The sequence below is a fragment of the Pezoporus flaviventris genome, unplaced genomic scaffold (assembly GCF_033815535.1).
Source record: "Pezoporus flaviventris isolate CSIRO_AGI_PZ_B2104156 unplaced genomic scaffold, CSIRO_AGI_Pfla_v1 ptg000095l, whole genome shotgun sequence".
Classification (NCBI taxonomy): Eukaryota; Metazoa; Chordata; class Aves; order Psittaciformes; family Psittacidae; genus Pezoporus; species Pezoporus flaviventris.
In genome coordinates this window covers 1,693,694-1,713,499 of record NW_026892643.1, presented here as the reverse complement: position 1 = coordinate 1,713,499, position 19,806 = coordinate 1,693,694, and the positions used below count along the sequence as shown (strand labels likewise).

Here is a 19,806-nt window from a genome sequence, read left to right as displayed (position 1 = left end):
ATAGCTACCATTTTCTGTGGTAAATGTCCCACTTCAACATGTAGTAACATACACTGGTACCAAATTCTATGATTCTGCACATCTTTCCAACAGAAGATTGTGAAAGTATTTCCACTTAAATTCACAGAAAAAACCCCCACCTCTGAAACAGTGATGTGTAGATGCTGTAGTAATTGGCAGATAAGAGATGCCAACAAACATACAGTAATTGAAGAACAAAGATTAAGCAATCTTATACTTATTGAAAGTAAGAAGAATGGATTACTTTTTGAAGAGCCGTAGAACACAACAATCAGAGGTCAGGTAATGAACTATATATTCTGAGCACAACTGTTTACAAATGCTTACATATATTTTCATGTCTTAGTTTCTAATGCTTGCAATTTCCTTCTCTAAGAAAAAATTAAGTATTTTAAAACATTACTGACTTTATAACCAAAGATTGTAACATATTTCAATAGTATCTCCAATGAGAGATTATAAATAAAGCCCACCACATACCTTTGAGCTGTGTGTCATCCACCGCTTTATATTCTGTGCTCTTTATTGCAAGTTCTACACCATATCCAGATAAATACATTTTTCTGGAACTTGGTTTCTGTTTGACATTATTTTAACAGAACAAAAAATATAATTTAAAAAACTGTATTTATAGGAGATTAACAATATCTAATACTGTAAATTTAAACAATTATGGCAGTAAAAAAGTTTAATTCATCTTTCAGTTGAGGATTCAAAATACTAAATGCTACACAAAACAAATTACAAGAATCAAGTAAGACAAATTGAAGTCCATTGAGAAGGTGTGTAAAAGAGAGTAAAGGCCTCCTTTAACTCCCGCAGACCACAAAAAGGCTCTGTCGAAATTGTAGTCCCTTCACATAGTAAGTACTAGAACAGCCCTTCAGGACAAGGGGTAATGGCTTCAAATTGAAAGAAAGCAGATTTAGTTATTAGAAAAAAATTCTTCACTATAAGTGGCACAGGTTGCCCGGAGAAGCTGTGGCTGCCCCACCCCTGGGCGTGCTGGATGGTGCCTTGATCAACCTGGTCTAGTGGAAGGTGTCCCTGCCCATAGCAGGGAGGCTGGAACTAGATGATCATTAAGTTCCCTTCCAACCCAAACCATTCAATGATTAGAGGTAGATTTTGTAGCACCCTACATAATTATTGATGCCTTACAATTAATATTTTACATTGTTACTAATTTATTTGTAATTTTGACAGACTTTCAGGATGTCAGGAGGAAATTCTCTATTTCTGCATTAGAGCAATTATTTAAAAAGTTTTGATGAAAGAATTAATCACTTTCTGCAAGGGGGACTAAGAGAATGCGTTAAAGTATCACTATTAAAACCAGGTCGCTACTTATTAAAAACAAGTAACAAGTGTTTCTAGCTGTGCAGTGGGAGTTTGACGTTCAATAGCATAATTACTCAGGGCATAGTTATTTCTGAAAATGTGCCCTAATTTGCCCAAAATGTATGAACGTTCCCTTTCCAAAATGCAATTTGCACATGCATGGCAGAAATTTCTACAAAGCCTTTCAGCTTTAGCTTGCAATTTGTTAGAATCCTTCTGTATTAAGAATCCTCCAACCCACAGCTGAAAAGCCAGCAGGGCTGGAGGTTTACCCAGTTGGTCCTCTAAGAAAATCTATGCAGAGAGAGCACTACACTCAGTGATGCTGGCAAAAATAAAACAAAACAGCAGAAAGACTGCACCTCTTCTGCTCTCAATGCTCCCTCTTCTGGTATATAATGAAAAAAAAAAAAAAAAGAGGAGGAGGAATTGTCTCAGTGGGAGCCAAGAATAAAAACATAGGTTGTGAGAAAGGTAGAAAAGAGAAGAGCAGTCTGAAGAGAGAGAGGGAAAAGCCCAGGAAGCAAGGTAACTTGCATTTCAGGTGGACCAGGGTGCATAAACTGGTCAGAACAAGAAGACTGTAGGTATTTGATTAAAGTAAAAGTGCATAAAGGAACAAAGTTCAATAAAAAACATACACACACAATTTAGAATTGAAGACTGGTTTCCTCAAATTCTATATATCCTTACTGTAAGCAAATATCTCAAAGTCATCTGCAAACTATGGATCTCATGTCCCTGAATTATCTGTATTAGCCACACTATTTAAGAGCTGTACTTTGAATACATATTACTAAAACCTTCCAATAACCAAAACTGGGGACCATGTAGTTCCATGTACTGGTATTTGTCTTGTTTTGTTTTAGGAAGAAAAGTAAGTTAAGAAAAGCATTCTGAAACAATATGTTTAAAATACTGACGTTGTGTAATGCAAGCATCAAAAAACTGGTCAGTGATGTTGACTGTGATAGCCCATGCTGCTGTACTACAATGAACACAGGATTATACAGAGAACACAGAAAATTATAAGTACAATTAATTATTTTTAAACTTGATTTTCTAATACTAATACGTTCAGCCTCCTGCACCAAGAGTCATCCAAGATCTTTGTACAACATAGAAAATCTAGACATAGAATGCAAAAAGACATATTTCAAGATCAATTAGTGATGCAAACAGTGCTTGCATACAGAATTAGGTAGTATTATAATGTTTTATTAGCTTCAAAGTTTATATTAAGTGAATCACTTCACCTGGGAAGCTTTAAAAAGAGAACATATATTGCATACAATTTAGGCAAATGGAAAAGGAAATGTAGAAAACGTGTTCTGCCAAAAAAACAAGCAAAATAAAGAGAGAACACTAACAGCTTACTGAATCAACATTAATTTGAATAGCATACCTGAACATAATGCCGGAGAACATAAACAATTTCCTCCTTTTGCGCCTTCTCAGACAAAATCCGGTGGAATTTGACGAAGTCTTTCGTGCCCATTTCTGCATAAAGAATAACCACTGGGCCACCCTCTTTGAGAGTTGGGAATTTATGATCTCCCTTAAAAAGATATGGCCTGGGTCTGGTTTTAAAACAAAGAATCATGATACTATATATTCAGGAAACAAAAATAACAGTGGCAGTTTTCCTACGTCATAATTGAAAAATCTAATAATGCTAAAAATATACAAACCTTGTTAAAATTGGCACAAAATAATCATGATTACTCACAAACTAACTTAGAACACCAAATCTGCAAATCAAAGTCTAAGAAACTGAAAAATCAGAGTCAACTATAAATAATTTTATATAGTTTACCAAATCACAACATAAAGAGCAAATGAAAAGCATAGCACTTGGAGATTTGTGCAACAGTTACAGCTTGAAGCTTTTAATTTAAATGATTCATTACATCTATTAGAGATGTACAAAGCAATCAGTGAGGAACAGAGTAGCAGAAGGATAATCAGTGAAGTTTGAGACAGCTGCTTACACCCATGGAAACTAACTGAGGTTATCTTTCTCTAACACCATCAAGCTCTGTTAATTAATTTTGCAAATTTTGACTACCTACTTTCCCCACTGAAAGCCAGGACAAGAAAAGTTATGCCGTCTATACCTGCAGTGATTTTTTAGATGACTGCAAACATCTTTTGAATAAAACCTCATGCTATGGTTTAACAGCAACTAATTACCATGCAGCCACTTGCTCACTCACAACCCCAGCTGGGATGGTGAGAAGAATCAGAAAAAGGTAAAACCCACGGGTTGAGATAAGAGCAGCTTAGTAATTGAAATAAAGTAAAATAATAACTGTATCAATTATTATTAGTAAAAAAAAAAAAAAAAGAGAAAGGAATAAAGCCCAAGAAGGACAAGTGATGCACACTACAATTGCTCACCACCCACTGACCGATGCCCAGCCTGTGCCTGAGGAGAGATCAGCACCTCCCAGTCAATCCCCCCAAGTTTATACACTGGTCATGATGTGCTGTGGTATGAAATACCCCTTTGGCTAGTTTGGGTCAACTGTCCTGTCTCTGCTCCCTCCCAGCTTCTTGTACCGTTCCTCACTGGTGGAGTGTGGGAAACTGAAAAGTCCTTGGTCAGGGCAAGTGGCACTGAGCAACAACTAAAACATCCATATGTTAGCAGCATTGTTCTCAGACTAAAGCCAAAACACAGCACTGCACCAGCTACTAGGGAGAAGACTAACCCTATCCCAGCCAGAACCAGGACACTTAGGAAAGATGAAAAAGGAACAGAGGATATGGTTGAATAATTTACTCGAGGTGCTAATTTTTGATGAGTACACTTCTTTTTCAAAGTTGCCTTTGTATAGTCACACTTGAAAGACCAGTGAACTTCCTCCAAACCTCTCAGAAGCAAGTTCAGAAACTCTCATCCAACACACACTACAGAAATGTGTGTAGCAGATGCTCACTGAAAGTCATACTGGAAACGCATGACCAGAACACAGTTTAGGAATATCTTCAATAAGATCATGGAATATAAAATCATGGAATAATTTACATTGCAAAGGACCTCTGGAGGCCATCTGCTCCAAACTTTCATTCAAAGCAAAACCAATTTGTATCAGGTTTCTCAGGGCCTTAACGTCAACATCCTATGTAGATTGGTAGATATGCAATTGAAGACCACATCTGTAAGGCAGAGACAAAAGAAGGGGCCTGGTTTGAGAATTAGCTTGGGTGCATGCAGCCACGCGTCACAGAAGTATCAGACAAGCTTTCCTTTTGTCATCGCAGGACAAGGCAAACCAGGTGACATCAGGGAGTGCGAAACAATACTTGAATGAGTAAGCTCTGTTCAAGAACTGGTCCAGATTTGCCACAGTGAAAGCATAATATGGGATGCGATTTTTGCAATTTCCTTCTCATATGCAGAGAGACTGCCACAGTCACTTTTAGACAGCTGAAAACCCAAATCAAGGAAGCTTCTCTTTCCCTAACTAGTCACCTATAGCAGAAAAAATTACTCCTGTTCTCAGAAGATGGGTACAAAGTGCTGCCAGGATTTTCTTGAACACTGACAGCCTCAAAGGAAGCATTTTTTACCATCATGAACAGACTTCACTGACAATAAGTGCTGCAGTAAAATAACACTCCATAAGGCTACCATAATGATCTTGGATTGGAGAATTAAAGTATTCAGCTCTTGTAAGTCCAAGATAAGCCTCTGTTCTCTGTTTCTCATCAACAGTGAAGAGTAGTGAGAAGAAACTGATAGCGCTGAAAGCTAGTTTCCGGCTATAAGAGATTCATTCTCATGAGAAGGCTGCCTGAAAAGGACAGAACTGCAGCTGGGCAGCCAAAAAAAATTTATTAAAACCAACCCTAAATATGTAAGTGGAGCTCAGCACTCACTAACCAGTTACCAGGGTAGTACAGGCGACTATACACTTTCCTAGATAGCTGCCAACATGGGATGCAGAAGGAATATGATGGACAGAAGACAGCAGACATGCATACTGACAAGCCGTCTGAGGCACTGACTGTTTTGAGCAAAATGTGACTCCTATCAATGCTTTTGCTCTTGGCAGCAAAAGCCCTGTAAATCTTAGTGTTGTATTTTGGACTGTTAGAGAGATAAGTAATCTCAACCATTTAATAGCAGATTCTCCTTTGGCAAATATAAAACCCACTGCACCTCCACACAAAACACAATCACAGCCATGCAATCCATTGCAACAAAATCACAGTAGCTGCTGCATAAAGGACTAAATGAAGCAAAACCTTGATCTTCACATACAAACTCTTAGGGCACTCCTGAGTCCAAAGTACCTGAGACTTCCTCGATCTCGGATTGAGCTGATGGATCTGCACAAAATAATGCTGTAAGCCTTTTCTTTCCCTTTCAGTGAGATTTGAAACTGCTATCCCTAAAAATAGAACACTTCTAGTGTCCTCCTCTGATATGGAACTTTCGGACACAACTGAAAGCCTAGCTTAAGTTGGCCTGGCTTAAGTGGAAGTCATGACAGAGAGAAGACATTAAAACAAAGTGAAACACGAAGGAAAACTTTCAAATAAAAAGGGGAATCAATAAAACAAAAATATCTCTTTTCATAAAAGCCACAGAGGGAATGAATGACTGGCTTAGAGGACTGAACAGCGAGATGGCACACTGTCTCATGTATCAACTGTTCACCACACTGAAAAGGAAGAACAGAAGCAGAGCCCTATCTATATCACCTAGGCTAAACATCTCCAGAACAAGTGAAACACATCTACTACTCAGAGTATCACTGGAAATAATAATGGAAACAATTACCTGAAGGTGAACATGTTTTCCTCAAAGTCTAGCTCCAGGAATTGTAACTATTTGAGTGACGCAACTACTTTTGGGGGGGGGAGGAGAAGAAATTGATCAAGATTTTGCCCCTGCAGCTCTGAAGGTTGGAATGAGTGGTGCACACAAAACTACCCAAACCACCAGCGCAATTTAAGAGAAAGAACTTCAGTTCTGTTGTGATTTCTTGAAGTTAATGATTTCTAGAAGTGTTAACTCTTTCAATTCTGAATACTTCAGGGTTCTATTGTTTAGTCCTGTGATTTTCCAGAATCTTGTAAATGTGCGGACTGTATCTTCAGAAAGGAAAATGTGCTGAATCCAGTTAATGGCTTTAGAATAGTGATAAAATGTTAAGGTCTCATGATGCCTTAATATATGACCAGAAGAATTCAATGTAATTTTAAAGGCAAAAATATAGTACAAATAATTTATGTTAGAATATAAGAGAGGCAGAATGTAATAGTCAAAAATAGGACATTGCAAACTAGAAGTGAAGTGTTTTTGCAAAAACCATGGCTATTGAATAAGTAAAAGACAATGCTTTAGTAGGTTGTAATTCTGTCAGTGGACTCAGAAAATACCACAAATAACACCTGAACATAAAACTGTTTTCATAAGCAACCATCCCCAAAGAGACAAATTCATAAGTTTTCACTTTTTTCCCCAGTTTGTATTTGATAGAAAGGAAAATCCAAGAAATATGCCCTACTAAATAATCTTTCCGTTCCACATAACTGCATGAAGTGGTATGGACACTAACGGTGACTTTGACCACTGCAGGAAAAAAAAAACCCTAACTAACCAATCAAAAAAATGTTACATACAGGTCTTGAAAAAATACAAATTATTAAGTTTTTAAAATAGAAATTAAACATTTTGCTTTCATTATCTTAAGATTTGTTATTTTAATAGGTTCTACATATTTGACTTCATGATACAGATTCATGCTGGACTGACGCTTGTTTCCACAGGACAAAGCCTGCAAAAATACTTGACAGGTGCAAAGTCAAGCACAAGGTGAGGAAAGGTTATGCCAGCTGAGACAGGCTCCTCTACCAAGTACTTATAACCCAGTGGCACCGACTACATAGAAAGGTCTGTCAGCAGAAGTACTGTCTGAGATGCATTAAATGGTTAAGTTTGTATAGAAAGTACACTAGCTCAAACATGACTATGTCATACCAGGGAAAAGAAATATGAAAATATCCATGTAGTTAGAGAAACAAAGCTCTATAATTTTAAAACTGTACTTTGATTCAGAGAAGGAGGCTCAGAGGAGACCTTATCGCCCTCTACAACTACACTAAAGGAGGTTGTAGTGAGGTGGGTGTCAGTCTCTTTTCCCTAGTAACAATTACAGGATGAGAGGAAGCAGCCTCAAGCTGCACTAGGTGAGGTTTAGATTGGGTATTAGGAAAAATCTCTTCACCAAAAGACTTGTCAAGCATTGAACAGGGTGCCCAGGGAAGTGGTTCAGTCACTGTCCCTGGAGGTGTCTGGGGGATGTGGATGTGGCACTCAGGGACATGGTTGACTTGGCAGTGCTAGGTTAACAGTCAGACTCCATATTACAAATCTTTTCCAAACTAAATGATTCTATGGCGATTGATGAATACTCATGAGTGTTTAAAGTATTTCAAAACCAAAAGTAACTCTTAAAATAACACATACCCTAAATGGGTAAGTCTTTAAATATCCAGTAAACTGGTATTTATGAGCTTGGCATTATCAAGTAAGTAGAACATGAAATTTCAAAATACTACAAGTATATATGCAATAACACATTTTCCACTTCAGTAATCTATTTTTCCTCTTAAAACAAATCATTCAATTTACCTCTTAGTAGCCTTCTTCAGTAGCTTTTTTATTTCATTAGTCTTACAGGTGTGCTTCTCATGGATAACCACAAATGCACTACAGCCTTCTGGTGGATGTTCATCAGCTGCAATCTAATATGTCAACAATTATACTCAACCAGAATGCTCTGATTGCACTTCATCTTAAACTCACATCCCTTTGATTAAAATAACTGATCAGCTGTCATCGAGTTGTACTTCTAATTAAGCTCATTCAAAATTGGGTACATGTGAAAAATATTACAAGATTAAGACCTTATAGCCTTTGTGAGATGTGGTCTATCAAATGCAGTCACACTCCAGAAAATCTAAGTCTATTTATGTTCTGTAAAGACAGGGCTGAGAAACCTCCAAAGGTGAAATGACATGCTGTACTCAGAGGTATTTTTCATTTTAGTCACTATCAGCAATCATGTTGATGTACAAAGGTTTGAGTGCTAACCAGTAAATCCCAAACAATTAATCTCAGCTTTGGTTCTCTCTCCCCTTCCTACTCCACCCTCCTGCCTTCTTTTTTTTTTTAAACTTTATTCAGCTATTCCCATGTAAAGTTGGAATAGTATGCATTATCAATGACTCTGGATTCACAAGCTGAAAGATAAAAATGGAAAGACACGAGTCTGAGATGATGATATTGCTCCAGAGAACACTTGCAAACCCTCCTAACTTTATTACAGCTTACAACCTTTTAGAAATATGGATTTCTCACTTTATCTTGAAGGTGGCATTGCTAAAAGGAGGAGAAGCAATTTTAGGCTAGAGGCACAGTGAAATTACGTCCTCACACTTTTTCACAAACAAACCAGGTATTTGACTAGTCTTTCAACACTTCCAATACTGAAATAATGAGAGATGAGATGTCCACTAAAGAACAAATATAAATCACTTGAAGCTATAGGAAATTTCCTAATTTGAAAATGTCTGAATTCCCACAGGCTTATTCAAAGCAATGCAAGAATTCCCCACGATCTGAGTTTCAACAATGAACAGTTCCAAAAATCCTACCTTGAAAATAATGCTATCCATACAATTAAACATGGATATTTGCATAAATATAACCAGCTTATCAGGCATCACTTTTATAAACGGATCATGTTTGATTGCAAATACTGTTGGCATATATTTTACAGAACTGTAATAATAAACATTCTCTACTCTGCAGCCAAAATACCACATAAAATCATGAACCAAATATATCAGATAATATAATCACCTGCTGAAACATCTGAACAGTTGGAGAATATGCCCGTATCGAAAGTGCAAACTTCAGTAGATTGATTTGCGAATTGGATAAAAATTGTCCTGCTTTTTTCAGGATTAAATTGTAATAGGAATGTTCTGAATCTGTTGAATTAAAAAAAATAAAAAGACATACTTTTAATATTTAGCCATAAATAATGTGGCATATCTATCTGTGATACATGAGAGAAAATATTATGTTAGCACTGCTTGACAGTTAAGTATCTTGAATGTTGTTCACTGATAATTGTTTCCTTTGCTACCAATTTGAAAGGCCAAATGCAACACAAATACAACAACAGTAAACACAAAAGCACTAGTTAGCATGTAAATCATTTTTAGCAATATAAAAATCCATGCAAGACAACAAAGTATCTCTGCAGACCCATACAGAAAATCTTGAATTTTCTTACCGATTTATTTTTGTCAAGCTTATGCTACCCTTTTAATGCATATTCTGAAGGTTACTTACATTCAAACATTATCTTACAAATTATTTCCTCACCCTTAGTCTTGGAACACTCCTGCTATGCAACTTACATAAATAAAAATCTTGCAAAGGTGACACTCTTTAGGCTACTCTCACACAGCCTATTTCTTCCTTAAGGATACATGATAAACAAGAATTTGAGAGTGGATGTAACATGTGAAGTTGCTTCCCTCCTCCATACGTATCTCGCATTCTTAAGGACAAAATTAGGACTCCAAGCAACAAGGAAGGTGGATGGTGTTTGGGAATGACAGAAGTGATAATAAAGAACATTAGTTAAATACATGAGAAATAATTCGCGTTCATTTCTTCTTTTAGAGGCAAATTCAAGTGAATATTCTCATGTAGCCTTTGGCGGGTGAGGCAAAGAAGTGAATTAGAAAGAGGCTGCAATGCAGTTTCATCAGGTTGTGAAAAAGACCTGGATCTGTTTAAGGAATAATGCTCACCAAAACTTTAAATCAAGCTGTATACACTGTATGATATGATATTCTTGAAAGCAAATTCGAGTCAGAGAACCAAAGCTGTGACCATATCAAGCATTGCGCACCATCCCTGTTCCAGAGGTTGCTCTCCCATAGGGGGAACAGTTGAAACAGGCATGAAGCACTCCAGAACTGCCAATTTATGCCTCCCCAAATATAGGTAGTCAGCATGTATTTTACTTGGTAGATGCTACCAGGAAACTTGTGATTCAAGTGATTCAAAATCTTTTTCACACATAATTCAAATGTTCTCCTATAAAGGTGAAAATTTGTAGCAAAGGGAAAGTAAGCTGTGGGAATGAACCATTCTGGCTGTCCAGCTTGAATTTATCTGTGTCCTTAGGTCAACACCTTACTCTAAGATGCTCCTGTTGTGAAAGGGAAATGATCATATGAGTAGGAAACCCCTTCAGGGGTCCAAAGTGGCACAAAATTTTTACACAGTGTGAAAATAATCTCATATGATTTAACCTGTCAGAATTTACCTGCCTTGGATGCTGGAGATCCCAGAAGTACTCGTATCAAATGACGAGTGCAGCAATTAAAATTTCCAGCAAAATATGAGACTGCATACAATAGCTATGCAGGCCATAGTTCTGGAAATACCCATTAAGTGCTCCCAGCAGTCCTATATATGATTTTCACAATTAAGCATTTCCTATCCTGTCACTTTCCTCTTTGCAATCCCTAACTTGCATTTGTTCTTGAAGTCTCTAGGATCCCCTTTCAACCTTTTCTTCCTTCTTTGGAAAGGCTGAGTTTGCTGTAATTCACTAGAAAAATAAAAAAAAATCTACAGTCACAAAAGGGTACGATCTGCATTGCCAGAAAGCTGCCTTTCCATAAATTATATATGATCATCACTGTCTAACATTACACTCAACGGATGAAAACCCCATCTCTTCTATGTTTTCTAAACCTACATACAGCCCTGGCAGAACTAAAATAAGATAAATTTGTCTTCACACATTCCAAGCAGTGAATGCAAAAAGATCTGGGAGGGGCAAATACTTCCACAATGAAACATCTTTCCAGTAACTATACTTTCAAGTTTTCTTCAAGTTATCTCCACAAAAATAATCACAGAATCATAGAGTACCAGGTTAGAAGGGACCTCAAGGATCATCTTGGTCCAGCCTTTCCAGGCAAGCATGACCTAGACTACATGTCCCAGCACCCTGTCTAGTTGAATCTTAAGTGTCTGACATTGGAGAATAAAAACTGGATCTGAAATTTCTACCTCTCCACTCAGCCCCAAATAACATCCTATTGAACACAATGAACAGCTATTAAACATACAACTCTAAAATACCCCCTCAATAAAATATTTTTACTGCAAGTCTTTAAATTCTTTGGCTTACAAATTCCAGCTCTACTTTCACTGTTGTAGAGATGATATTTTTGCTCTACAAGACGATTAAGACGATGACTTTAATATGAAAAAGATAATTCATCACATGCCTTCAAAAATGATGGTATAACATATTGACAATGTCACATTTACCAAATCATGCATCTACCCCTTCTACTTCAACTTACATTAACATTGCTGGCTTCTTTCAGGCTACAACTGTATTTTAAACTTCAGCAAGGTAAATTAATAGATATCAAATGCTAAGCAATACACCTAATGCAAAACAAATTTTTAAAAGTTACATACAGAACTATTGTTTCAGTTTTGCAAATTATTTTTACAGAGTATTTGCTCCTTGAAACTTGATAACTACTTGCCCTCCAGGTACATTCTAATATTGCACTCTATGCCAAAAAGCAGAAGTCACAGTAAATTTCTTTGGCTGTTACAGAGAATTACAGAAACAAACGTTTCTGGTCATAAAATGCTGCATATTATCACTAAATTCGTTAACAAAGTTGATTTAAAAATAGACAACATTACTAGGATACAACTCCAGACATATAAACATGTGTACAAGCTACATATCTGTAAACTTCCCTTCTAGCCAACAGAGATATAGCCTAGCAGCCAACAAAACCTGAACAGCTACATAGCTCATTCTAAAGCAGCCTAAATTTGTCAGCTGAATAGCTCTCTCAACCCCTGTAGTGAAATTAGTGAGATTGACTACAAGAAATGAACAGCTAGCTCAACAGACTCATACTTAAATATCAGTATTTACTATCTGTGATACAGATCTTTACTTTCCTTTTATGACCATCCTCACCACTATTTTTAATCTACCTGTGATGTTAGATACTGCTGTAGAGATGTGTATCTGTATCTATAGATCAGCCAGAGAGCTGGAGATTCCAGGTAACAGCAGTTCAAGCAATCAGTGGCCAGTCAAATCCCTATGACATTTAAGCAAGATGCCAGCAGAGAGGCAATACTTCATTTTATTGTATGATTATTATGGAAGTTCCATGCTTGTGAAATGAATTACTCTTGAACCTTTAAGGTTGATACGTACATAAAAAATACATAATTTGGTTATGAATAATGCATAATCTTCTAGCCTATAACAAATAATTTGCATTATTTTTGCCTGTATGTAATATACTGTTAGATTTTCTTCAGAGAAACTGGTTTCCCTATTAATATGTCTGTATTGGGTTTTTTTTTGGTGGGGTTTTTTTTTGAGGATTTTTAAAAATGTATTTAAGAGGCTGCTGAAAATTCAATATGGAAAATGAACCACTTGGAAAGACTGTGAACACTCATAATTAGTTGGCAGGAAACTGGCTATTTACCTTCACTCTGTGTTCCTAAATTAACCTTCTGAAATACAAAAGCAGTAGCACATTTAAAATACAATCTCCTGCATTTTGTAACTGTACTGGTTTATAATATGAAGTTTTTGTGGTTTTGATTTCTTTATAACATACATCAAAATATCATCATCTGCATTTCCAAATCTTCCATGAGCCTGGCAGAAAGTAAACTGCATATTAAGTATAGATACACAATGCTGTCCATGCTACCCAAATACCGCATTCTAATTTAATAGCGTATCCCATAATTTTCTGATGTTTTCCATATTGTATAATCGCAATGATTTCCAAGTTGATTTGAGTTCATATGAAAGAAAATGCTGAAACAACCAAACACATCACAAGACTAAATGCTTTACAAAATTCCATGTCCACATTTCCTACCAAATCCATTAAACTGTTACAAGTATCATAGCTAACCAGACCATTACTAGACCTAATTCGCTAAGGCCAAATATTTTAAATGAGCAAGTTAACAACAGATGTTGATTTGACTATTTTAAATTTAAAATAACAAGTTCTGAAAACTGATAAGCAACAGATTAGAAATCATCAAAGGATGATTTAAAAGAATAAAAAAAGACACCGTATCTGATTTTTTAAGTTGCCTTTTGGCTTTAATACTTTGTGACTCTTCTGAAATACTCAACAGTGGGTTGGGATACAAATCCATAATCCAATTCACCTATAGACTCAGTTTTTCAGCTTCAAATCTAGTAATTCTTCTCCTTCTATTAAAATGTTTCTATTTAAAAACAATAATGCTTTTATTTCTCAGTTATCTAGCCTATCTACTCTTGACATGATCCAGAAGTGAGAAGGCAATGGGCCCAACCAATTTAATTTGCTTGTTACTCCAGCCCTAATGCACCATGAACATCCCTCTACATCAGTGTGGCTCGACATGCATCATCAAAGACAGAACCCATTCCATACCATCCAGAGAACCAACTTCTTCCCAGAAGTATAGTGTTACACACCTTTCAGCAACTGTACCACTCCGGTATTTGAGGATCACTATTCTTCACTCTAGCTGACCATTTTATTTCAAATGTCTAATGCAGGTTTCCCACTGAAAGTAACTTAACTATTGCTAGGTAAGTATGATGCTATTTCATATTTGGTACATTGACTTCAGTAAGATACTCTTCAGTTGGAAGAATCAAATTGATCTGATTTTTGTCATTGAATAACCACTTTCTTTTCCTATAAAACAGAATCTTTCCTTCTCATCCTGTTCATAAAAAGCATCGGTCCGCCTGCATAATCCTACCCCAGCTATGAATTTGACTTTTAGGAAAACAGCTTGGTCACAGACTTTTAAGTTTTCCTGCATTATAAATATACGAGTCTTTTGGCCATAATGATAAAAATACACACCAATTGCTTCATATGCTTAATTAAAGTACTATTTTAGTACATTCTCAAGGCTCCCCCCTACCAGCATCTAATACTTCATTGGCAAGATGGGCCATGCAAATCATCCTGCTGGTAATTTATTTATTCTCAGTCACACAGAGTTTATCCAAATGAAGTAGGTAAAGCATGTAGCTAACAGCTAATTTCAACAGACATCTCTGTCACCAATAATAAATGTCACTAAGCTTCACATTCCTTGGAAAGCATGATCCAAGCAGGCAGACAAGAGATGGATGCTGATAAAAAAAACCCTGACACATCATCTAATACATCAGCCTTGTCTCAAGGGCTGTACCAACTGCATCTAAACCATTCAAAGAAAAAAAAAAAAAACAAAACAAAATAGTAATTCAAGCCAAAGTCGCTTATGGAGATCACCTCATCCAAACTTTTACTTGGAGGACATCTAATTTCAAAGCTAGATAAGGCTGCTCAGGGCCTTGTGCAGCAGTTTTGAGTGTCTCCGGGAACAGATTCCACACCCTCCTTTCACAGGGGCAGCCTGTTCCAGTGTTTACTCAACTCCATGGCAGAAACATTTTCCATAGTATCTAATCAAAATCTCCATGTTTCAACTTGTGCACATGGCTTTTTTTCATATCACTTTGTACCTTCATGAAGGGTCTGTTTTAATCTTCTCTATACCTTTCTATTAGGAAGCCAAAGATAGAGGGAGTAGGGACAGACCTTGTTCATAACATACTCCTATGTTCACAACAAGGATTCAGTTCTGCAATCTCACTGCCATTTCCCACATAATCTTTCTACAATTTATTAGCTTCTGGCTATTAACGTAACATTCAACTTACCTAAGTCTCTTCTAGTAGTAGTGTTAGGTCTTCCCACTCATGCCTAAGGAGCTGTACTGTTCTGAAGTAAAGAGCAAAATGAAATAGCCTTACCTTCTTTAGAAGCTCTTTTCGCCTTGTTTATCTATTGACCTACCAAGTAGGTCTAATATTCACCAACCTCTTGTAAAGCCTGGTAGGTTTCCAAGTTTCTGATTACCACGGGCATTTCCAGTAAACTGCTTTCCAAGGCATCTTCTGAGGTGGCTCACTTATGTTTTGTTTGCTGCATTTTGTGCTTTTTTGTTCTCTGCAAACTTAATATTCTTCTGTCTGATCAGGCAGGGTGTTTTTAATCTTACTTTGACAGTGATAAATATTTATTCTGAAACACCAATATTGACAACAGAAAAGTCTCTATGCCACCTACAAGTACAAAACCTTTTTTTGACCATTCTTTTTGTTTTTTCCTTTAGCTAGCATTCTCATTTTAGTTATTTGTGGGATTCTCTCCCCCTACAAACATCCACCTTACACAAAACATGAAGTCTGTATATCCTATAAGCTCTTGCCGAGTCATGTAAGAAAGTAAGTATTTTTAATCTTTACACTTCTCTTCCATGTTGTAACAGTTCAGTCCATCTTGTTTTCCTGGCTTTCAGAACTCATTTATAGGTAGAGCTCTCAGGGGAAAATATGCTACAGCTTTCGGAAAGAAAACTACCTAGTTAGCAACAGTGGAAAAGTTAGGCTTTACCTGACTGGAACTAGTTAATAAGTTAGCTTGATGTTTAAAAGTTAGATACAGTGCAAGCTAAAGCTAGCATGCTGTTTAACTTACCTCCTTGCTTATAAACTGTTAATTCTCGTACAGTTTCCAAGAACTGCCAAAACTTCTCATTATCATCTTCTGCAATAAATTCACTGTTTAAAAATAAAAATGAATTGTCCATAGGTTGCATTTGTCCAAAGATGTACCACAGTAAAAACTTCAGTTGTTTAAAATAACAAATGCCCAACAACAACCAAGTGTTGAGTATTTGATGACCATCTAAAATCCCTGTAGCATAAAACAGTGAACAGTAGTGTATTTTGGATAAAACAAATTTTGAACAAAATACTGCCAATCTGAACTCAACAATCAGAGCTGTGAAGCAAGCAAAATATCCTCCATGCAGAAATAAACACAATTTTGCACTTTATTTTTCCACAGATATTCCAATATAGTTAGAAATAAAATCAATTCAGTGAACAAACTTTATTTAGTAGTGGGTAAATACAAAAATGGTAACACACGCTCTGTCAAGTGATAGGTTTTAATTAAATTACAGGCTGTTATCAATGACAATGTCTATTTTGCTATGCAAGGGAGGTCTTTAGTCTCTGAAACTCTTGCCAAAAATTGGTTAATCCTTACAAGGCATAAAAGGTAATGTTTGTTTTATTCCAAATCCCACTCTTGCATTTACCGGTAACACTCTTTTAATTTTGTGTTTTTTCTTAAGGGCACATCAACTGCTTTTCTTCTCCCTCCTTAAGTCTGCCAAAAAGATCAACTTGCTAGCATGAGTGTATTGTTTCCTAATCTTTACTTTGGAAGTTTGCCACTCCTTTGATTACAGAAGCTTGCAGCTCTCCCTTTCATGGGAGTTCTCCAAACAGCAGCAAATAAGTTTAAAAATCAAATCAAAAAGATTTTAAACCAAATTGGCAGAGGAGCCACAAACATGTAATACTGGAAAACATTTTCAGTTCCTATTTTGAAATCACAGACTCAGAGAACAGTTTGGGTTGGGAGGGACCTTCATAGCTCGTCTAGTCCAACCTCCCTGCAATGAGCAGGGACATCTTCAACTAGATCAAGTTGCCCAGAACCACATCCAGGGTGGTCTTGAATGTCTCCAGGGATGGTGCATAAACCACCTCTGCGGACAACCTCTGCCAGTGTTTTACCACCCTCACTGTAAAACATTTCTTTCTCACATCCAGCCTGAATCTCCCCTCTTTTAGTTTAAAACCATCACCCCTAATCCTATCGAAACAGGCCCTGCTAACGAGTCTCTCCTCATCTTTCTTACAGGTCCCTTTTAAGAACTGAAAGGCCATAAGGTCTTCCCAGAGCTTTCTTCAGGCTCTCTCAGGCTGTCTCCTTATAAGAGGCGTTGTGTCCCTCTGATCATTTTTGCAGCCCTTTTCTGGACCCTCTCCAACAGGTCCCACATCTTCTATAGCGAGGACTCGAGAGCTGGATGCAGTACTGCAGGGGGGGTTAACTACTACATCTTCACTAGTACCTTTACAAATACTAAATCAGTGGGTGAAAGTAAACTAATTCGGGCAAGATACAGAGATACTGTTACTCAGTGGAAGGTAGCGACTGTGCAGACTGGGCAACTGCATCTCCTCCTCAGGCTAAATGCAAAGCAATTTAAACAGCACACTCAAAAAGTGGGAAAGCCCGTCAGCACTAGCCGTAACATTGGAGACAACAGTTAAGCCTTATACCAAACGAGTTGTAGAAAGACTGACAGAGCAAGAGAGGAGGGAATCGCAGCCACCCCTTTCTAGGGGCCCACCTTCCCCCTCAGCCCGCGCAGCGGAGAGAGGACAGGGCCCCTCCCTCCTCCACTCCCCTCAGCCCCCCAGGAAATAGCCAGGGGCGGTATCGCCGCTGCTCCCCGCCGCGGCCTAACGGCCCCGCGCGGCGGCCAAGGAAAGCAGTAGCAGAAGGAGGAGGAGGCTGCACGCACCTCGCCTCCAGTAGCAGTGGGGTCGCCGGCCACTTCGCCGCCAGCCGGGCCGTCACGGCCTGGGAAGAGGCTGGAGGCCTGCCGCAGCGGCACGGCCGGGCACACAGGAGGACAATGAGAAGGAGGGCTGGCGGCGGTGACCAACCCGCCATGAGGAACACGGACCGACACCAGCCAACACGCTAGCCGGCTCCCACAGCCCCCTCAGCAGCGGCGTGCACAGCGCCCCGCCCACGCGCGGCCTGCCTTGCTCCTACTGGCTGTGCTGTGCCCTCACCGTTGGGCTATTGGTCAGCACACAGACTAATCAGCGGCTGACGCCGAACAAATAGCGGCGCTGTCCCTGCTCCCGCGTTGACACGCGGCGTGGGGCGGGGCGGGGCGCTGGGCGGTGAGGACCCTGCGCAGGCGCAGCGTTAGCACCGCCTCCCTGAGGCGGGGTCCGGCGTGGCTCCGTTCTGATTGTTAGTCTTGCGTTGGTCATAAGCGAGTCTGAAGTGGGGCGGTTTTAGGTTGGGCTGCGGGGCTGCGCCGCTGCCTGAGGGCAGTGTGCTGCGTTAGCAGGGCGCTCTCGGCTCCAGTGGAAGTGGCTGCTGGCAGCTGAGAAGAGGCAGGGCTGTGCCGTGTCCCTAGTCCTCCCTAGAGCTCACCGTCCGGGTGCTGATGCTTGGCCCTAGAGGGTTGTTCTCCATCGGCATTCACCAGGATAATAGTAGATGTTACTATGTGTGAGTAGCGTCATGCAGAATATGTCTTCATATGTAATAGAATCACAGAATGGTTTGAGTCGGAAGGTGCCTTAAAGCTCATTTAGTTCCAACCTCCCTGCCATAGCAGGGACACCTTCTGCTAGACCAGGTTGCTCAGAGCCACATCCAACCTGGCCTTGAACGCTGCCAGGGATGGGGCAGCCACAGCTTCTCTGGACAATCTGTGCCAGTGCCTCAGCACCCTGACAGGGAAGAATTTCTTCATAATGTCTAATCCGAATCTTTCTTCAGATTAAAGCTACTCCCTCTTTACTGTCACTACAGGGCCTTTTAAAAAAGTCCCTCTCCAGTTTTCTTGTAGGTCCCCTATAGGTACTGGGAGCTGCTCTGAGGTCTCCCTGGACCCTTCTCCAGGCTGAACAAGCCCACCTCAGCCTGTGGTCTGATTTCTTCTTTTTTATCTGTTTTTAAAATCTTGGTAGTTAATTCAATTTCATCAGCAAAGCTGCTACACTTCTTTAGGCTTTCCTCAGCTGTACAGTAAGGCTGGTGTGGGTGCTTCTGGAGCAGCACAGTGGGATTTGCATGCAGAGCAGCTCTGAGTAGTTGTTTCTCAGAGGAAGGATCCTCCAGCTGTATTAAAAACAGGGGGATTGCCTCTTCCAAAACATGAATCCCGGAACTTAAAGCTGAAACCCGTAGCTTTTTACTGCTGCATACACCTTTATTTTGCTTACAATCATCTCCTGACTGAAGCTGCTGTGTGGGTGGCAGGAGCTAGTTGGAGCACTAGTCTGGAGAGCAGGCTATGGATTGTACAGTTTGTTTCTTGGTGCTCAGAACTAATCAGTGTAACATCATACAGGCAGACAAAAGGAGCCTGTTGGCCAGGAGTTCTGAATCTGTGGCATAGAAATTCAGCCAAAACTGAAATTTACTAAGCAGCTTCCCAATATATACACATTTACACTGCATTTTTCATAACTCCGTTCAATACTATGTATTTACAATGATGGATGCATCTACCTTACCCTAATCTATCGGTTGCTGTTCTATATAAAGTTGCTGTGTTACGTTTTTGTTTTATGTTGATATTGAAGAGGCTGCTATTGTTGCTTAAATGTGAATTCTTAATAGCTTGTACTTGTTTCATTTTGAGCAGTG

General features: G+C 38.8%; 1 protein-coding gene across 1 annotated transcript in view; it reads right to left on the bottom strand.

Annotated features, from left to right (window-relative positions):
• Window positions 1-18,090, bottom strand: part of UGGT2 (UDP-glucose glycoprotein glucosyltransferase 2) — an 86,594-nt gene extending 68,504 nt beyond the window's left edge. Inside the window, exons 1-6 of the mRNA XM_061476265.1 lie at window positions 17,933-18,090; window positions 16,024-16,106; window positions 9,245-9,375; window positions 8,012-8,124; window positions 2,768-2,942; window positions 502-598 (exon numbers count right to left, since the gene is read on the bottom strand). Coding sequence (XP_061332249.1) covers window positions 502-598; window positions 2,768-2,942; window positions 8,012-8,124; window positions 9,245-9,375; window positions 16,024-16,106; window positions 17,933-18,084 — 751 coding nt within the window. The 5' untranslated portion in view covers window positions 18,085-18,090. The remainder of the gene's footprint in view (window positions 1-501; window positions 599-2,767; window positions 2,943-8,011; window positions 8,125-9,244; window positions 9,376-16,023; window positions 16,107-17,932) is intronic.
• Between the last annotated feature and the right edge of the window lie 1,716 nt (window positions 18,091-19,806).